This window comes from Gracilinanus agilis, chromosome 1, assembly GCF_016433145.1.
Source record: "Gracilinanus agilis isolate LMUSP501 chromosome 1, AgileGrace, whole genome shotgun sequence".
In the NCBI taxonomy this organism is placed as follows: Eukaryota; Metazoa; Chordata; class Mammalia; order Didelphimorphia; family Didelphidae; genus Gracilinanus; species Gracilinanus agilis.
In genome coordinates this window covers 288,932,643-288,952,318 of record NC_058130.1, presented here as the reverse complement: position 1 = coordinate 288,952,318, position 19,676 = coordinate 288,932,643, and the positions used below count along the sequence as shown (strand labels likewise).

At 36.5% G+C, this 19,676-nt stretch overlaps 1 protein-coding gene across 1 annotated transcript in view; it reads right to left on the bottom strand.

Annotated features, from left to right (window-relative positions):
• Positions 1-571: 571 nt before the first annotated feature.
• The window catches only part of SYK (spleen associated tyrosine kinase), a 131,967-nt gene continuing 112,862 nt past the window's right edge, over positions 572-19,676 (bottom strand). The window contains exons 11-13 of the mRNA XM_044680173.1: positions 16,146-16,286; positions 1,944-2,056; positions 572-644 (exon numbers count right to left, since the gene is read on the bottom strand). Coding sequence (XP_044536108.1) covers positions 572-644; positions 1,944-2,056; positions 16,146-16,286 — 327 coding nt within the window. The remainder of the gene's footprint in view (positions 645-1,943; positions 2,057-16,145; positions 16,287-19,676) is intronic.

The window sequence follows — 19,676 nt, the reverse complement described above, 5'->3', positions numbered from 1 at the left end:
AAATGAACATTTTCTCTCAGGAAATGTTTTACCATAGAAAGACTTTATTTAAAATTGAAAAAATAATACTGTATTTAACCTATTGCCTTCCCCATTCTCTCTTCTTTTTCCTTTCATTCTATTCTATACTATTCTTACTATCCCATTTCATCATTTTTCATGTCCAATTCTAAGTAATTCTTCTATGATAGGGTACATAGTGAAAATATATGTGGCAATGCCTCTATTCATTATTCAAATATACGCAGAAGGCAAAGAACTGTTAAAATAGAAAATAATTTTTGTTAAAATAGATTTTTAAAACTCATGAAAACTGTATTAAAAAGGAAATCAAATTAAGCTAGAAAACTCCTTTGATCCTACTGTCCCTTTCCATACTCTGCTCTCTTTTGGTTTTCTGTTGTCTTTCTCTAACTCATACCCATGTTTGCTTTGTAAACTTTGCTTTGTATCTATCTTTGGACAGTGCCTGTGTTGAATATAAGCAAAAGAAATTATAGTAAGGTTGTGTCACAGACATTTTGTTCTTTGATTCTCCCCAAAGGAAGAAAGAATTGAGATTCTGGATCTGTTAGTGAACAACGTCATAGTAGTAATTGCGTAGTCGCAATTCAACAGCTGAAAATGCAGGTCTGTTTTCAACCCTGAAATGAAAAGAAAAGTATTATTATTTAGTAACATATATATCTGTAAAGGCACTTCTACAATGCCTGATATCTTGCCATTAATGAGAATAATTCAATTTAATTTTTTAAAAAGTATTGCTCCTGTTATATTCAGTGTATAGGATATATATATATATATATATATATATATATATTTGTGTGTGTATATATATACACACACACAAACTTTTGCAAAGTAACAAGTTTACTATATGTTTGGAGTACTTTTTTAGTTTTAAGCTGAACACATCAGGAAGGACACTGAGAAGCTAGAGAGCACATTAAAAACAAAATAAAACTGGTCTTTGTTTGGAAATCATTACACTAAATTAAGAAATTTTATAAACATAAGAAAGAACAAAAACTTGTTTCAATTCAGGCATAACTTTGGTTTAAATTAAATTTGGTTCCTTCTATGGAAGTGAATAGCCTTTTTCATCATGAGTCTTTTGGGGTTGTCTTGGACATGTTGTTGACAACATGTAATTCAGCAGTTGGTCATCATACATTATTGATGTTACTGTGTATAATGCATTTTTCATACTGCTGCATATGTGGAAAGAATTACTCCTGTTTCAGAATTTAGCATTACACAGAAGACCTCAGTAAGACGCGGAGTTGGTGAGGCTTTCATTGTTCAAAAGACTATTCAGGAGACACCAGATACAGGGAAAAGAGACAGACAGACAGATACTTTCGAAGCCTCACATCCTTGTGACTCCAACTTGTATCCCTAAGGACTTTAGAAAGAATTGAAGGCTTTATTCAGTCTTGTATACTGTCTAACCTGTAGAACATCTGCAATTTCCATTTCCTATTTTGCTTTGATTCAACATTTTGGTCAACATTTCCAATAATCTTGTGTAACCAGAAGCTGATGGAAAAAGGCTAAGCTGATTAATTTAAATTTAGAGTTAGTGATAATGAAAGCTGTTTCTGTTCTCAGACTGGTGTTTCTAGACTAGCAATCTTTGAATGGGGCAGATATTCCAATATGGAACCTGTCCTAGATATAGGTAAAGAGATGAATAAACGTTTAACCATGACCCTATTCCTCCCTATTCCTCCCCTCAAAGCAGTCTCTCTTGGAGTCACAATTCTGAAGATATCTATCCATGTCACTTATTGATGAGCAGCATTTATACATTCCCATTTGGATATACATACTTCACACAGACCCACATGTATGTAAGAAAATATGTCTACATAAGAATACCAGACACATTCCTAGCAAATAAAGCAATTTGATAAATCAGTAGCCAAATATTTTGTACTCACTCATATGTCCAACACAGTTTCATTAGATCATAAATTTCACTTGGACAACCTGCAGGACACTCCATTCGCTCTCCTTTTTCTAACATCACTGAAACTTCACTTCCTTTCATTCCCTAAAAAAATATGAATGTAAATGTATTTGAGGTGATTAAATAGATATATAAATAGTAACCACTTCTCTAGGAGAGAGAATGTACCTATATGAATATTTACATAAAATACACAAAAATAAATTAAATATGATTTTGGAGACAGAATATAGTAGTAGTATTGCCAGGGTTTGTCAGAAAATGGTCTCTGTAGAAGGTGGTCTGAGTTAAATCTTGAAGAAAACCTGGTGTTCTAAGAGGCAGAAATAAGGAAATAATACATTCCAGAGTTGGGATATCTGTAGTGCAAAGAAAACAGCAAGTTGGTAGGTTCTATTTATTTTACAGATTACAGAATAGTTGAAGAGACATAGTATAAAGGAAAATTGAAAAATGAGCAAACGTCAAAAAAGGAACACAAAGCCATGGAATACAAAAAAGGAATACAAAACCCATTTCTTTAAAAATATAAAAGGGCACAGGAATAAATGGAGCTTTTCTTAAGATAATAACTATATATCTAAAACGATCACCAATTGTTATTTGTAATAGGTTTATAAGCAAGAAGTGTTCTTAATAAGATCAGAGGTGAGGATGTCCATTATCACCTCAATATTGTACTAGAAATTCTATATATAAATATAATATAAAATAATGAAATAAAAATAATAGAAGAAAAAGGGAATTGAAAGAAATAGAATAGTGGCCAGCTAGGTGATACAATGGATTGAGAGCCAGGACTGAAGATGGGAGGTCCAGGGTTCAAATTTGGTTTCAAACACTTTTCAACTGGGTGATCCTGGGTAAGTCACTTAACCCTCATTACCTTAGCCCTTACTGTTCTTTTACTTTGGAAACAATACACAGCATTGATTCTAAGATGGAAAGTAAAGGTTTAAAGAAAGAAATAGAACTGGCAATGAGGAAACTCAACTATCACTCTTTGCAGATAATATAATGAAATGCTTAGAAGATCAACTAAAAACTAGTGAAATTATTTTTAGCAAAATTGCAGAATATGAAATAAATCCACACAAATCATCAGTATTTCTACATGCTTCCGACAAAGTCCAAAAGCAAGAGATAGAGAAATTCCATCTAAAATAACTGTAGACAGTTTAAAATACCTGGTAGTCTACCTGCGAAGACAAACCCAGGAACCATATGAACACAATTATAAAACACTTTTCACACATATAAAGTAAGATCTAAACAAATGGAAAAATATTAATTGCTCATGTGTAGGCTAAGACAATATAATAAAAAACTACATAAATTAATTTCCGTAGCTAGTGCCATCACAAATAAACTACTAAAAATCATTTTATAGAGCTAGGAAAAACAATTATAACAGAATTCATCTGGAAGAACTAAAGGTCAAGAATATCAAGAGAATTAATGAAAAGATTGTTAAGGAAGGTGAGTTAGCCATTTCAGATCCCAAACTTAGGTGGTAATCATAAAAAAAATCTTGTACTGGCTAAGAAATAGAGTGGTGAATTAGCAGAATAGATTAAGTATACAATACACAGTAGTAAATGACCATAGTAATTTAGTTTTTTAAACATTTATTAATATTCATTTTTAACATGGTTACATGATTCATGCTCCTACTTTCCCCTTCAGCCCCCGCATTCCCCTGACCCATGGCCGATGCACAGTTCCAATGGTTTTAACATGTGTCATTAATCAAGACCTATTTCCAAATTGTTGTTAGTTGCATTGGTGTGGTAGTTTCGAGTCTACATACCCAATCACGTCCATCTCAACCCATGCGTTCAAGCAGTTATTTTTCTTCTATGTTTCCTCTCCTGCAGTTCTTCCTCTGAATGTGGGTAGCGTTCTTTACCATAAGTTCCTCAGAACTGTCCTGTGTCATTGCATTACTGCTGGTACAGAAGTCCATTACATTCGATTTTACCATAATATATCAGTCTCTGTGTACAGTGTTCTTCTGGCTCTGCTCCTTTCACTCTGCATCAGTTCCTGGAGGTCTTTGCAGTTCACATGGAATTCCTCCAGTTTATTATTCCTTTTAGCACAATAGTATTCCATCACCAGCATATACCACAATTTGTTCAGCCATTCCCCAATTGAAGGACATACCCTCCTTTTCCAGTTCTTTGCCACCACAAAAAGCACAGCTATAAATATTTTTGTACAAGTCTGTTTATCTATGATCTCTTTGGGGTACAAACCCAACAATGGTATGGCTGGATCAATTGGCAGGCAACCTTTATAGCCCTTTGAGCATAGCCCCAAATTACCAGCCAGAATGGCTGGATCAGTTCACAACTCCACCAGCAATGCACTAATGTCCCAATTTTGCCACATCCCCTCCAGCATTCATTACTCTCCCCTTCTTTCATTTTAGCCAATCTGCTAGGTGTGAGGTGATACCTCAGAGTTGTTTTGATTTGCATTTCTCTAATTATTAGAGATTTAGAACACTTTCTCATGTGCTTATTGATACTTTTGATTTCTTTACCTGAAAATTGCCTATTCATGTCTCTTGCCCACTTATCAGTTGGGGAATGGCTTGATTTTTTATACAATTGATTTAACTCCTTGTATATTTGAGTAATTAGACCCCTGTCAGAGTTTTTCGTTATAAAGATTTTTTCCCAATTTGTTATTTCCCTTCTGATTTTGACTACATTGTTTTAATTTGAACAAAAGCTTTTTAGTTTAATATAATAAAAACCATTTATTTTACATTTTGTAATTTTCTCTAACTCTTGCTTGGTTTTAAAATCTTTCCTTTCTCAGAGATCTGAAAAAGTATACTATTCTGTGTTCACTTAACTTATTTATACTTTCCCTCTTTATATTCAAGTCATTCACCCATTCTGAATTTATCTTGGTTTGGGTGTGAGATGTTGATCTAAACCTAATCTCTCCCATATTGTTTTCCAATGTTCCCACCAGTTTTTGTCAAATAGTGGATTCATGTCCCAGAAGTTGGGCTCTTTGGGTTTATCATATACTGTCTTGCTAACATCATTAACCCCAATTCTATTCCACAGATCCTCCCTTCTATCTCTTAGCCAGTACCATATTGTTTTGATGACTGCTGCTTTATATTATAGTTTAATATCTGGTACTGTTAGGTCCCCTTCCTTCACATTTTTTTTCATTATTTCCCTTGATATTCTTGATCTTTTGTTATTCTAAATGAACCTTGGTATAGTTTTTCCTAATTCAGTAAAGAAGTTTTTTGGTAGTTTGATAGGTATGGTGCTAAATAGGTAAATTAATTTGGGTAGAATGGTCATTTTTGTTATGTTAGCTCGTCCTACCCATGAGCAATCAATGGCTTTCCAATTGTTGAAATCCAGTTTTATTTGTTTGGAAAGTGTTTTGTAGGTGTTTTTGTATAATTGCTATGTTAGTTTTGGTAGATAGATTGCCAAGTATTTTATATTGTCTAGGGTGATTTGAAATGGTGTTTCTCTTTCTACCTCTTGCTGCTGTGATGTGTTGGAAATATATAGAAATGCTGAAGATTTATGTGCATTTATTTTGTATCCTGCAACTTTGCTAAAGTTGTTGATTATTTCTAAAGCTTCTTAGTTTATTCTCTAGGATTTTTTAAGTAGACCATTATATCATCTGCAAAGAGTGATAGCTTAGTCTCCTCAATGCCTATTTCTCTAATTGCTACTGCTAGTGTTTCTAGTACTATGTTGAATAGTAGAGGTGATAATAGGCATCCTTCTTTCACTCCTGATCTTATTGGGAAGGCTTCTAATTTATCCCCATTGCATATGATGCTTGTTGATGGTTTTAGGTATATACTGTTTATTATTTTTAGGAAAGGTCCTTCTATTCCTATACTTTTCAGTGTTTTCAATAGGAATGGATGCTGTATTTTGTCAAAGGCTTTTTCAGCATGAGATAATCATTTGATTTTTGTTTGTTAGACTGTTGATATGGTCAATTATGTGGATGGTTTTCCTAATGTTGAACCATCTTAGCATTCCTGGTAGAAATCCCACCTGATCATGGTGGATTATCTTCTTAATTACTTGCTGGAGTCTCTTTGCTAATATTCTATTTAAGATTTTTGCATCTATGTTCATTAAGGAGATTGGTCTATAGTTTTCTTTCTCTGTTTTTGGTCTACCTGGCTTTGGGATCAGTACCATATTTGTGTCATAAAAGGAGTTTGGAAGGACTCCTTCTTTGCTTATCATATCAAATAATTTGTATAGTATTGGGATTAGTTGCTCTTTGAATGTCTGATAGAATTCACTTGTGAATCCATCAGGTCCTGGTGATTTTTTCTTAGGGAGTTCTTTGATGGCTTGTTCAATTTCTCTTTCTGATATGGGATTATTTAGGTATTCTATTTCTTCTGCTGTTAATCTAGGCAATTTATATTTTTGTAAATATTCATCCATATCTCCTAAATTGGTAAATTTGTTGCCATATAATTGGGCGAAAGAGTTTTTAATGATTGCCTTAATTTCCCCTTCATTAGACGTGAGGTCTCCCTTTTCATCTTTGATACTGTCAATTTGATTCTCTTCTTTCCTTTTTCTTATTAGATTGACCAGTACTTTGTCTATTTTATCTATTTTTTAAAAATACCAGCTTCTAGTCTTATTTATTAATTCAATAGTTCTTTTAATTTCTATTCTATTAATTTCTCCCTTGATTTTTAGTAATTCTAATCTAATTTTCATCTGGGGATTTTTAATTTGCTCGCTTTCTATTTTTTTAAGTTGCATGCCCAATTCATTAATCTCTGCCCTCCCTAATTTGTTAATACATGTACTCAAGGATATAAATTTCCCCCTGAGTACTGTCTTGGCTGCGTCCCACAGAGTTTGGTAGGATGTCTCATCATTGTCATTCTCTTCAATGAAATTGTTGATTGTTTCTATGATTTCTTCTTTCACTAGTGGTTTTGGAGAACTATATTATTTAATTTCCAACTAGTTTTTGATTTGCCAGTCCAGGTGCCCTTACTAAGTATTATTTTTATTGCATTATGATCTGAGAAGGTTACATTCAGTATTTCTGCTCTTTTGCATTTGTTTGCAATATTTCTATGCCCTATTACATGGTCAATCTTTGTGAATGTACCGTGTGCAGCTGAAAAGAAAGTGTATTCCTTTTTGTGGCTACTTATTTTTCTCCACATATCAATTAAATCTAATTTTTCTAGGACTTCATTCACCTCTCTTACCTCTTTCTTATTTATTTTTTGGTTTGATTTATCTAGATCTGAAAGAGGAATATTTAGATCTCCCACTATTATGGTTTTACTATCTATTTCCTTGTTGAGCTCTACCAGTTTCTCCTTTATGAATTTGAATGCTATGCCACTTGGTGCATACATACTGAGCACTGTTATTTCCTCATTGTCTATACTGCCTTTAATCAGGGTGTAATGACCTTCCCTGTCTTTTTTAATCCTATCTATTTTTACTTTGGCTTTGTCAGAAATCATAATCGCCACTCCTGCCTTCTTTTTCTCATTTGATGCCCAAAAAGATTTTGCTCAAGCCCTTTAACTTAAACTTGTGTATGCCCACCCACCTCATATGTATGTTTCTTATAGACAACATATGGTAGGATTTTGGTTTCTAATCCACTCTGCTATTTGCTTCCATTTTATGAGTGAATTCATCCCATTCACATTCAGAGTTATAATTATCAGTTGTGCATTTGCTGACATTTTGGTATCCTCTCCTAATGCTACCCTTTCTTCTTACACTCTTTCCTTTTAAAGAGTGGTTTGCTTTAAGATGGTAACCCTTATCCCCTCCCTTGATTAACTTCCCTTTCTACCCCCTCCCTTATTATTCTCCTCTTTTTTATTTTTAAAGGCCTAATGAATTCCCTCCCCTTTCTTCTCCTCTCCCTTTTTTGACCTCCCCACTGCCCTGTTCCCCTTGATTTATCCCTTTTGGCTTTCTCAGTAGAGTTAGATAGAGTTTTATATCCCAATGGATATAGCTACTCTTCCCTCTCAGGGTTAATTACAATGAGAGTAAGGTTTAAATATTACCTCTTAATGCTCTCTTTCTCTCCTTCTTATAATAGTATTCATCCCCTCCCCTTCCTAAGACCTCTTTGTGTGTAATAGAATATCTTATTTTTCTTATTCTCTCAAGTTTCTCTTGGTGTCCCCTACTATTCACCCCCCTCTTTCCCACCCCCACATGTCATCTTAGACCATTTAGTATTCCATCGTCTCTCTATGAATAATTCTTCTGATTGCTATAATAGTGAATACTATAATAGTGAATAGAGTTCACTATAGAGAATTATACATAGCAGTTCTCCACATAGGAATACAGATAATTAGATCTTATTGAAGCCCTTAAAGAGGCAAATTTTAAAAATATGAGTTTTCTTCTTTTCCCCTCTGTTTCTTATTTACCTTTTCATGTTTCTCTTGATTTTTGTGGTTGGATATCAAACTTTCCATTTAGTCCTGTTATTTTCTGTGCAAATACTTGGAAATCTTCTATCTTATTGAATGCCCAAACTTTCCCCTGGAAGTATATAGTTAGTTTGGATGGGTAGGTGATCCGTGATTGAAGACCCAGTTCTCTTGCCTTTCTTAATATCGTATTCCAAGCCTTGCGGTCTTTTAGCATGGAAGCTGCCAGATCCTGTGTGATCCTGATTATTGCTCCTTGATATTTGAATTGTCTCTTTCTGGCTTTTTGTAAGATTTTTTCTTTTACTTGGAAGCTCTTGAATTTGGCTATTATATTCCTGGGCGTTGTCTTTTCAGGGTCTAGTGTAGAGGGTGACCTATGGATGCTTTCAATGTCTATATTGCCCTCTTGTTGCAGAACTTCAGAGCAATTTTGCTGAATAATTTCTTTTAGTATGGAATCCAAATTTCTATTAATTTCTGGTTTTTCAGGAAGACCAATGATTCTCAGATTGTCTCTTCTAGACCTGTTTTCTTGGTCTGTCACTTTCTCATTGAGATATTTCACATTTCCTTCTATTTTATCAGTCTTTTGACTTTGTTTTATTTGTTCTTGCTTTCTTGAAAAATCATTAGCTTCTAATTGCTCAATTTTAGGCTTTAGGGACTGGTTTTCGGCTATAATCTTTTGGTTTTCCTTTTCTATCTGATCTGTTTGGTTCTTCAAGTCTTCCAGCTGGTCATTTCTAGTGTTCATTATGCTTATCAGTTCATTTGATTTCTGAGCCTTACTTTCCAATTGCAAAATTCTGCCTTTTAAACTGTTATTTTCTTGGCAGATCTCTTCCATCTTTCTCATCATCTCAGATTTGAACTCTTCAATAGCTTGTGACCAGTTTTCATTATTTTGGAAGGTTTGGATATGATTACTTTATTCTCCTCTGCTGTTTGCTCTGTTGTCTGGATTTTCTCTGTGTAGAAGTTATCAAGTGTTACAGATTTCTTCTTAATGATCTTTCTCTTCTGGGGCTCCCAATTTTGGCTTGCCATTGTTGTTGGCCCTGAGACTTCTGTGCTTTATCCTCACACTCAAGGTCTGTCTGCGCTCTCTAGGCTCCTGAGGTCTCAGGTCTCGTTGTTCTCGGGGGTCGAGCCTCCTGGTCGTCCCTGATCTGTCCCTCTGCCCAAGGCTTCTTCAACAGTCTCAGGGCCCTGCTTCCACAGCCGTGCTTCCGTGTGCACAGGGTCCCCACTAGAGGTCCAAGCCTGCGCTCAAGATCCTTGTCTGTGCCTACGGCAATTCCTTTACCCGAGCCTGGGCTCAAGGTCTGTGTTCAAAGTCCATGCGTGTTCTTTAGTCTCTTGGGGTCCTAAGTCTTGCTGCTCTCAGGAACAGGCCCTGGAGCTGCCAATGACTTGATGGGTGCCCCAAACCTGCTTTAACTCTTGTGTGCTGGCCTTGGCACTGTAGGTGATGTGAGGGGTGCAGGAGGGGCTTTCTCAGCTCGTGCTCTAGTGAGAGCTGTTTCACCCCTTTATAGCGTGGAAATGCCCCAATTCCATGTACCTTCAATGCTGTGCCCTGTTGTGGGGTCCCTTCGTTTGTCTGGATTTGTTTTTATGTCCCCTTGAGGAGTCCTTTATGCTTCAGTTAGGAGAGGTGGAGCAGCTGCTTTTTACTCTGCCACCATCTTAACCTGGAACTCCAGGTGCCCTAATTTAGTTTTTAATAAGCCTAAAGATCTAAGCTTTTGGTATAAGAACTTACTATATAATGAAAACTGTTTGAAAGACTAGAAAACAGGAGGGTAGAAACAAGGTATAGACTAAAATCTTATACCACATACCAAAATAAACTCAAAATGGGTATTAACATAAGAAAATTAGAGGAACATATAATAGTTTACCTGTCAGATATATAGAGAAGGGGAAGAATTTATGGCCAAACAAGAAGCAGAGAACATTGTAGGATATAAAATGGATAATTTTGATTATATTAAATTAAAAAGATTCTACACAAGCAAAATCAATATAACCAAGATTAGAAAGAAAGCAGAAATCTGGGTGACATTTTTACAGTAAGTCTTTGATAAAGGCTTCATTTCTCCAATATATAGAGAACTGAGTCAGATTTATTAGAATACATGTAATTCCCCAATTGGTAAGTGGTCAAAGGAAATGAAAAGGCAGTTTCCAAATGGGGAAACCACAGCTATCTATAATGTAATGGATTATATTAATGTAATTATAATGTAATGGATGGGACAAAAATAGCCAGAAGAAGGCCATTGGTGACAGTTGGTGACAGTTTTGACCAGAGGGGATTCTGGGTAATTCTCCAGGAGAGGAAGGAGGAGAGAAGGATTTCCAAAGGAGGACTGAGATAGGGAGGAGGAGAATATCTCAGCTCAAATCCAGGCTTCCAGGTTAAGATGGCGGCAGAGTAAAAAGCAGCTGCTTGACCTCTCCTAACCCATGCATATAGTACTCCTCAAGAAGACATAAAAACAAATCCAGGAGAACGAGGGGACCCCACAATAGGGTGCAGCATTGAAGGTACGTGGAATTGGGGCATTTCCATGCTATAAAGGGGTAAAACAGCTCTCACTAAAACATGAGCTGAGCAACCTCCTCCTCCCCCCCCACCACCTAAAGTGCCAAAGCCAGCACAAAAGAATTAGAGCAAGTTTGCGGTACCCATTAAGTCACTGGCAGCTACCTGGCATCACCAGGGCCTGCTCCTGAGAGCAGCAAGACTTAAGACCCCAAGAGGCTAAAGAACGTGCGGACTTTGAACACAGATCCTGAGTGCAGGCGCAGACCTTGGGTGGGGACCCAGTGCAGAGGGGTGCATGACTGTGGAAGCAGTGCCCAGAGACTGTTAAAGGAGCTTCACGCAGAAGAACAAGCAAGGGGACCACCAGGAGGCTTGCACGAGGAAACTTCAGGAGGCTAAAGAGCGCAGACAGACCTGGGCATGAGGATAAAGCTTGAGAAGGCACTGGGCTAAAAATGGCAAGCCAGACATAGGAACCCCAGAAGAGAAAGATCAAGAAGAAACCTTTAACATTCGACAACTTTTACACAGAAAAAATTCAGACAACAGAGCAAACAGCAGAGGAGAAGAAACAAGTAACCATATCCAAAACTTCCCCAAAAAATGAAAACTGGTCACAAGGTCTTGGAAGAGTTCAAATCCAGTCCTGAGGGCTTCCTGTGGATCTTTCGTTGGACATTGAAACCCAGATTCCCTGATCAAAGTCATCCCACTGCTTCTCATCCAGCAAGACTTCAACCATAGTCAGCTAAGTTTTGGGACTCCATTTTGGGAGTGATCTCTTAGGCTTCTTCCCCCATTACCCAACCTTGCTGAGAGACCCTTTCCAGTCTAACTTAAAATTATAGAAAAGGATAGAAATAGAAACAGAAGGAGAAGAGATGAGGGGAGATGCTTAGGAGTGGGAACCCCAAAGGTTCCCACCAGAGTGACGGACCCCATAGAAATGGAGAAGAGGGCACCCCAAAATGCCTCTGCCCTTCACCTCTTTCCCCAATCCCTATATTGATATTAATAAAAGACATTCATTAGTCAAATAGTGTTCCAGAGTGCCTGAGAGATGAAGGGGAGGGAAATCACAGTTTGGTCTGGCTGCCTCCATCTTGAAGCCAGACCACCTGCTGTGAAGTTGACTTACCTCAGGGGAGGCTTGCATGAACCCTGCCCTCATTCAGAATCAGATTGGGCTACCCATTACCTCATCTTATAGAGAACCTTCGTCCCCAACTTCTATAGGGCAGCATGACCATATAGGTCACCCAGTTTCAGGGTGACACCCTCTCAAACTCTCCCAGTGCATATTTGCCAGGAGGGGAGAGCTAGAAGAGAGTCTCACCTCATAGACTCTATCTCTCCCCTCCATCATAACATTGGTCAAGCTGGCTCTAATTTTTGTTATAATAATAATAGGGATAATGCTCTAAATTATTATTTATTAGAGAAATGCAAATTACAACAATTCTGAGTTACCACCTGGAAAATCAGGGCATTCACGTATCATTAGAGGAGTTATGAATTAATCCAAACATTTTGAAGAACAATTTGGAATTCTGTCTAAAGGACTATAGAACTGTGCATACTCTTTGGTCCAGCAATAATGAAATTAAGTCTATATCCCATAGAGATAAAAAAGTGAAAAGGGCCTATTTGTACAAAATCATTTATTGTAGTTCTTTTTGTATCAGTAAAGAATTAGATATTGAAGAAGTCCATCAATTGGGGAATGGATGTCCATCAATTGGGAAATAGATGTCCATCAATTGGGGAATGGCTGAAGAAATTATGGTAAATGATATGGTAAATCCTATTGTGTTATACATGAAAGATTATTTCACAAAAAAAAAAACCAGGAAAGATTTACATGAACTGATACAAAGTGATGTGATGAGAACCAGAAGAACACTGTATACAATAACATCAATACTCTGTGATTTTAAAATTTCAATTATGAATGATTTAGCTATTTTCAGGAGCACATTGATTGACGACAATTCCAAAGACTCATGTTGAAAATTGTTCTCCACCTCCAGAGAAAGAAATGATGGAGTCTGTATGCAGATCTAAGTATACTATTTTTCAATTTATTTCTTCATGGTTTTTTATATGTGTCTTCTACATGACCAATATAGAACATGTTTTACATAATTACACATCTGTAATCCATATCAAATTGCTTTACATCTTGGGGTGGGGGGAGAGAATGGAAGGAGGGTAAGAATTTGGAACCTAAAATTTTAGGAAATATATGTTAAATTAATTGTTTTTATATGTTATCGAGGAAAGTATTATATATGTATATATGTTTATATACACACACATATATATGTACATACATATATAAAGAAAATCACTTTGGCTGCTCTGTAGAAGATGGATAGAGGATAAAGATGTGAAGAATAAATGAAAGACAACAGTGCAGACAGAAGGTGATAAGCCTTTGAACTGGTATTGTGACTGTGGAAAAGAAGAGGAAAGGACATATGTGAGGAATGTGGAGATAAAAGCAAGATTAATGACTAATTGGATGTTTAGGGTAAGGGGTTAAAGATAACTACAATGTTGACAGCCAGAGTCACTAGAAAATTGGCGGTGCCTTCAACAGCAAAAATAAATTTCTGTAAGAGGGATGTGTTTTCTTTTGGACATGTTGAGTTTGAGATGTCTGTGAGACATTTAATTCAAAATATATGAGGCACGTTGCCATGTGTGCTAGTAAGATAGCCAAGTGAAACAGTATAAAGAAGAGCGAAAAGAAAGTCCAGGACAGAGCCTTGAAGAAAAGCCAAAATTTGTGAGCATGACAAGGATGAAGAATCAGCCAAGGAGATTGAGAAGGAGCAGTAAGATAGCTATCAGGAAAGCCAAGTGATTGTTGTGCTATTAAAAGACAGAGAAGAGTCGATATCCAGGAGGCAAATGTGATCAACACTGTCAAATGTTGTAGAGAAATTAAAAAGAATAATGACTGAAAAAAGGTGAATAGATTCATCAATCAAGAAATCATTGGTAAACTGGGAGAGGGGAAGTTGTTAAATGCCAAACAGCAGTGAGTTAAAAAGAGCAAGTAGAGAAGAAGATGAGACAAAAAATGTGGAAATCTTTTTTAAGGAGTTTCATTGAGAAAGTGAGGATAGCTATAGAATGAAAATTATGAAGGATAGGAAGCTCTAATAATGTTTTTTTAAACAAAGACCAGGGAGACATGAGTGGATTGGAGGTAGTAGCAAAGAAACCCATAATCCCTATAGATAGCAATGAAGAAATCTATTGTAGAAACTGAAACTGATAGAGTAGAGATGGTGGAGAGGTAATATTGTTGTTGAAGGGAAAGTTTGGATCAATGGTACATGTAAAGAAAAGGGCTATTTCTTTATTAGAGACTAAAGTAAAGGGAGAAATAGTGTAGGTAATGTCTAGGAATAGATATAAAGAGGAGGGAAGAGGGATCTCTTGGGGAATAATTAGAGTTTCTTCAATAAAGCAAGTTATGTGAGAGCCTCACCTGAGGAAGCATTGTAAAAAGGTTGGGGAAGATGAGAATTTTTGAAAAATCTAGTGTGGACAGTAGCATAGAGTTTAGGGAAGAGTAAAAGAAGTGATTTTTCAAAATGAAGGCCCAATAGAGATTGGTTAGTATAAATTTAGTGGGCACTTAGTATAGCTCTATGACTTCCTCCAAGTCTAATCAGCAGTGTTTGAATATGAATGAAGGCAGAAGGGGGGAGTAATCTAGGTTTAAATTTTGTATATGTGTGATTTTTGTCAGGTGTGACAGGACGATGATTAAAATGGCTCACTAATGGCTTAAGATTGGGAAGCAATGAGAGTGTAGTTAGAGCAGGATGATGATCTGGTGACGTACTGAGGGATCAAGAAATTGTTGAGAAAAGAAATAGGTTTGAGGGAGATGGAATAATAGTAAATTTTATAGATAATACATTTTATAAATAATATTATATTTTTATAATTATATATAATAGATTTTAGAATTCTTTACCAGGGAATAAGAGGGGATAGTCATTTCCATATGTTCCTGAGGCAGAATGCAGGAATAAGTCATTAGGATGGAGCAGATTAAGAATAAATTAGGCTCTTTGAGGGAGTGTTGAAATGTTAAAAGTCCATTGGTAAGAATTAATAATCTGGTTTGGGTGATAAACTTGGATAGAATAAATCTCAAAGAAGGAAAGGGTCAATGTTTTTCCTAAATATATAATTTATATTTTGGAAATTACTCAGAATTAGAATGAAAGAAACACAATAAACAATAACTAGTAATCCTCATGTATGATGTTACACTATTGTTAAATAGTAACAACCATTTCTAGTATGGAAGCTAAAATCATGTTTTCTGGTATCACCTGAATGAGTTATAAATTAAGGAAGAAACCCCAGATTACATAATAGAACCAAAGCTATTGAAGAATATTCTTTCAGTACTTCAAAAGATCCATAATTTCATTCCATCCTCTGATATTACCACTAAAATTATCCCATTCCTGTGTAGACATCTTCTTAAGCTACTAGAGGCAAAAAATGAATCATGTAATCACTATCCTTCTGGTGAAAAGTCTCTATATTTACCTAGGCTTGTCTTGGATAATAGCAAGCTTATTAGGACCTATCTAAGTTCACACTCTTATGGCATAATTTTTGAGAACAAAGCAAGGGTATCACCACACCATAATGAGGTATTAGTAAAAAAATAATTTGGTAGAGAATTTCCTATAAGAGCAGGTATAATTGTAAATAAAAGAACAACTTTCTAGAACTTTGCCTTTAATGTGCTACAAAGAATTAGTTATTTCTAGCTCTGAATCATAATAAACCAAGTAAATGATTAAAACTGTATTCTCCATCACTTATGGCACTGGGATATTCAGAAACACAGAAAAAGAAATTCATGGTATTATTCTGGTATCATAGAGTTAAAATATTCACATTTCGAAATGCCAAGAAGAAAATTTCAATAAATTTGGTCCTAATTAAAAACAAGGGCTGAAGAGGATTCTCCCATGTAAAGGGAATGAAGAAATAAATATGTGCTCTGGGATGTAACTATGAATCTTATATCTCAAATGATTTATTTTTTGCTACTTATCTATTTATTTGCATGGGCACATATTTATGCATATAACAAACAATTAATGATGACTCACTTTATAAGGTTTCTGTCCATAGGAAAATGCTTCCCACATTAGTACTCCAAAACTCCATACATCACTCTTGCTAGAGAATTTGTAGTAATTGATGCATTCTGGGGCATACCACTTGACTGGCCACTTTCCATGAGTTTGAGCCTAAAAACAAATGATTAAAGATATTATATGAAAAGAAAACAATGAACAACGAGTAACAAGAGAACCCCTGAGAACCTCATTTTAAATAAAGGAGAGAATACAGGTGGATTCTGGTGTCAATGGAAAATTGGAGAATCTAAAATAACTCTACTTCACATAAGCTCTTTGATTACCCCTAAGATGGAAATATCTTTCCAGTTTAATGTTCCAATCTCCTCATCCTTGTAAATATTTTTACAAACTTCCAATTTGTATACAATTTTTAAAAAACCCACTCTACTTGAAATCAGAGAACCTTGGTTGAAATTGTAGCTTCACTACTTACTGCTTGTTATTACCTTGAGTAAACCATTTTTATCTCTTTGGGCTTCAGTTTTCTTCTACAAAATGAAAGTTTTGAAGTAGAACTTTCAAAAATCCTTCTATCTTTAAATCTTTTGATTCCATATTTTTATGAATGGAAATTGTCTCTGGACTACTATGATCTGTTTTGGCAATTTCTTTATGAGTAGTTAATAAGCCTTTTCAAGAAAATAAATAGGATAATCAGGTAGATCACCTTAGTCCACAATGTAAGAGGTTCAGTAATTTTACAATTTTACTTTACATGGATGTGGCTTATAAATGTTCAAATGTAAGGTTTTAAAACACCAAATGTTTGAACTTTTTAAAAATATTTGATTTTTTAAAAAAAGACTCTTGAGGTTCCGGGTTAAGATGGCGGCAGAGTAAGAAGCAGCTCTTAACCTCTCCTGACCGAAACATACAAAACTCCCCAAGGGGACATAAAAACAAGTCCAGACGAACGGAGGAACCCCACAACAGGGCACAGCGTGGAAGGTACGTGGAATCGAGACATTTCCAAGCTAAAAAGGGCTCTCACTCACTCAATCGCGAGCTGAGCAACCGCCCCACCCCCACCCCCTCCACACTCACCTATAGCTCCGAACCCAGCTAAAAAGAAATAGAGCAAGTTTGGGGCACCCATCGAGTCATCAGCAGCTCCGGGACCTGTTCCTGACAGCAGCAAGACTTAGGACCCCATTAAGTCAAAAAAAGCACGCGAAATCTGAGCGCGCGCGCCGGAGCAGGACGCTGGGCACAGAGAGCCGGCTGAGTAGAGGCGTGGGTGGAGGCAGAACTAAGCCTAAGTGGGGAACCAGTGCAGACGGGTATACGACTGTGGAAGCAGCGCCCTGAGACTTGTAAAGAAACCTCCAGCAGAGGATCAAGCAAGAGGGCCCACCAGGGGGCTTGACCTTGGAAAAAACCAGAATTCAGACCTCAGGAGCCAATAGATTGGGAACAGACACTGAGCCCGAGGATAAAGCTGAGAAGCTGAGAAGCTGCTGGGCTAATGATGGCTACTCAGCATCAGGAGGTTCAGAAGAGAAAGAATAATAACAAAAAGAAGAAGTCTTTAACACTCGACAGCTTTTACACAGAGAAAATCCAGACAACCGAGCAAACAGAGGAGGAGAACAAACAAGCATCCGGACCCTCCTCAAATAAGGAAAACTCCTCACAAGCTATGGAAGAGTTCAAAACTGAGATTCTGAGGAAAATGGAAGAGATCTGGCAAGAAAATAACAGTTTAAAAGGTAGAATCTTGCAATTGGAAAGTGAGGCTCAGAAATCAAATGAACCGATAAGCAAATTGAACACCAGAAATGACAAGATTGAAAAGGAAAAGCCATTCTGGCTGGCAATTTGGAATCATGCTCAAAGCGCTATAAAAGAATGCCTGCCCTTTGATCCAGCCATACCATTGCTGGGTTTGTACCCCAAAGAGATCATAGATAAACAGACTTGTACGAAAATATTCATAGCTGCGCTTTTTGTGGTGGCAACAAATTGGAAAAGGAGGGTATGTCCTTCAATTGGGGAATGGCTGAACAAACTGTGGTATATGCGGGTGATGGAATACTATTGTGCTAAAAGGAATAATAAACTGGAGAAGTTCCAGGCGAACTGGAGAGACCTCTGGGAACTGATGCAGAGCGAAAGGAGCAGAGCCAGAAGAACTCTATACACAGAGACTGACATTCTGTGGTAAAATCGAATGTAATGGACCTCTGAACCAGCAGCAATGCAATGACCCAGGACAATTCTGAGGGATTTATGGTAAAGATGCTACCCACATTCAGAGGAGGGACTGCAGGAGAGGAAACATATAGGAAAACAACTGCATGAACGCATGGGTCGGGGTGGACATGATTGAGGGTGTAGACTCGAAACTACCACACCAATGCAACTACCAACAATTTGGAAATTGGTCTTGATCAAGGACACATGACAAAACTAGTGGAAATGCGCATGGGTAGGGGGGGTCCGGGGGGGGGGTTGAAGGGGAAAGGAGGAGCATGAATCATGTAACCATGTTAAAAATGAATATTAATAAAAAAAAATGATCAAGAAAAAAAAAGACTCTTATCTTCTGTCTTAGAATTTATATTAAATATCAGTTCCATGGCAAAAGAAGAGCAATAAGGGTTAGGCAATTGAGATTAAGTGACTTGCCCAGGGCCACACAGCTAGGAATTGTCTGAGATCAGACCTCCCATCTCAGGGCCTGACACTCTGCCCACTTTACTATTTAGATACCCCAAAATGTTTAGATCTGGATCTATGATGTCATAAAAGGTTCCCACCTTTCATAATAAATTTTTATTATAAGCAAATTAGAAAAATTTGGAACTATGCCCAAAGGGCTATAAAACAATGCATACCATTTGATCCAATAATCCCACAACTAGGTCCATATTTCAAAGAGACAAAAAAAAAAAAACAGGGAAAGAGTCTATTTATACAAAAATATTTTTACCAGCTTTTCTGGGGGTGGCAATGAATTGGAAATTCAGGGGATATCTATCACTTGGGAAATGGCTGAACAAATTGCAGTATATGGTGATGATGGAATACTATTGCGTTGTAAGAATGATGAACAGGAAGAGAGTGAAAGACCTACATGAACTGATGCAGAGTTAAGCAGCTAATAACAATATTGTGGAATGATCAACTGTGAAGTACATAACTACTCTCATCAATACAATGATCCAGGACAATTCTGAAGGACTTATGACAAAGAATGCTATACAGCTCCAGAGAAAGAACTAAAGTTAGAATGGAGATGAAAACATATGATTTGTCACTTTAGTTTATTACGGTTTGCATTATTTGGGGTTTTGGTTTTATATGAGTATTCTTTTAAAACAATGAACAATATTGGAAATATGTTTTGCATGATAATACATGTATAACTCAGATCAAATTGTTTACCAGCTGTGGGAAGAGGGAAGGAAGGGAGACAGGGAGAAAATTTAGATCATATAACTTCAGAAAACTTATGTGGAAAATTGTTATTCTATGTAATTGGCAAAATAAAGTATC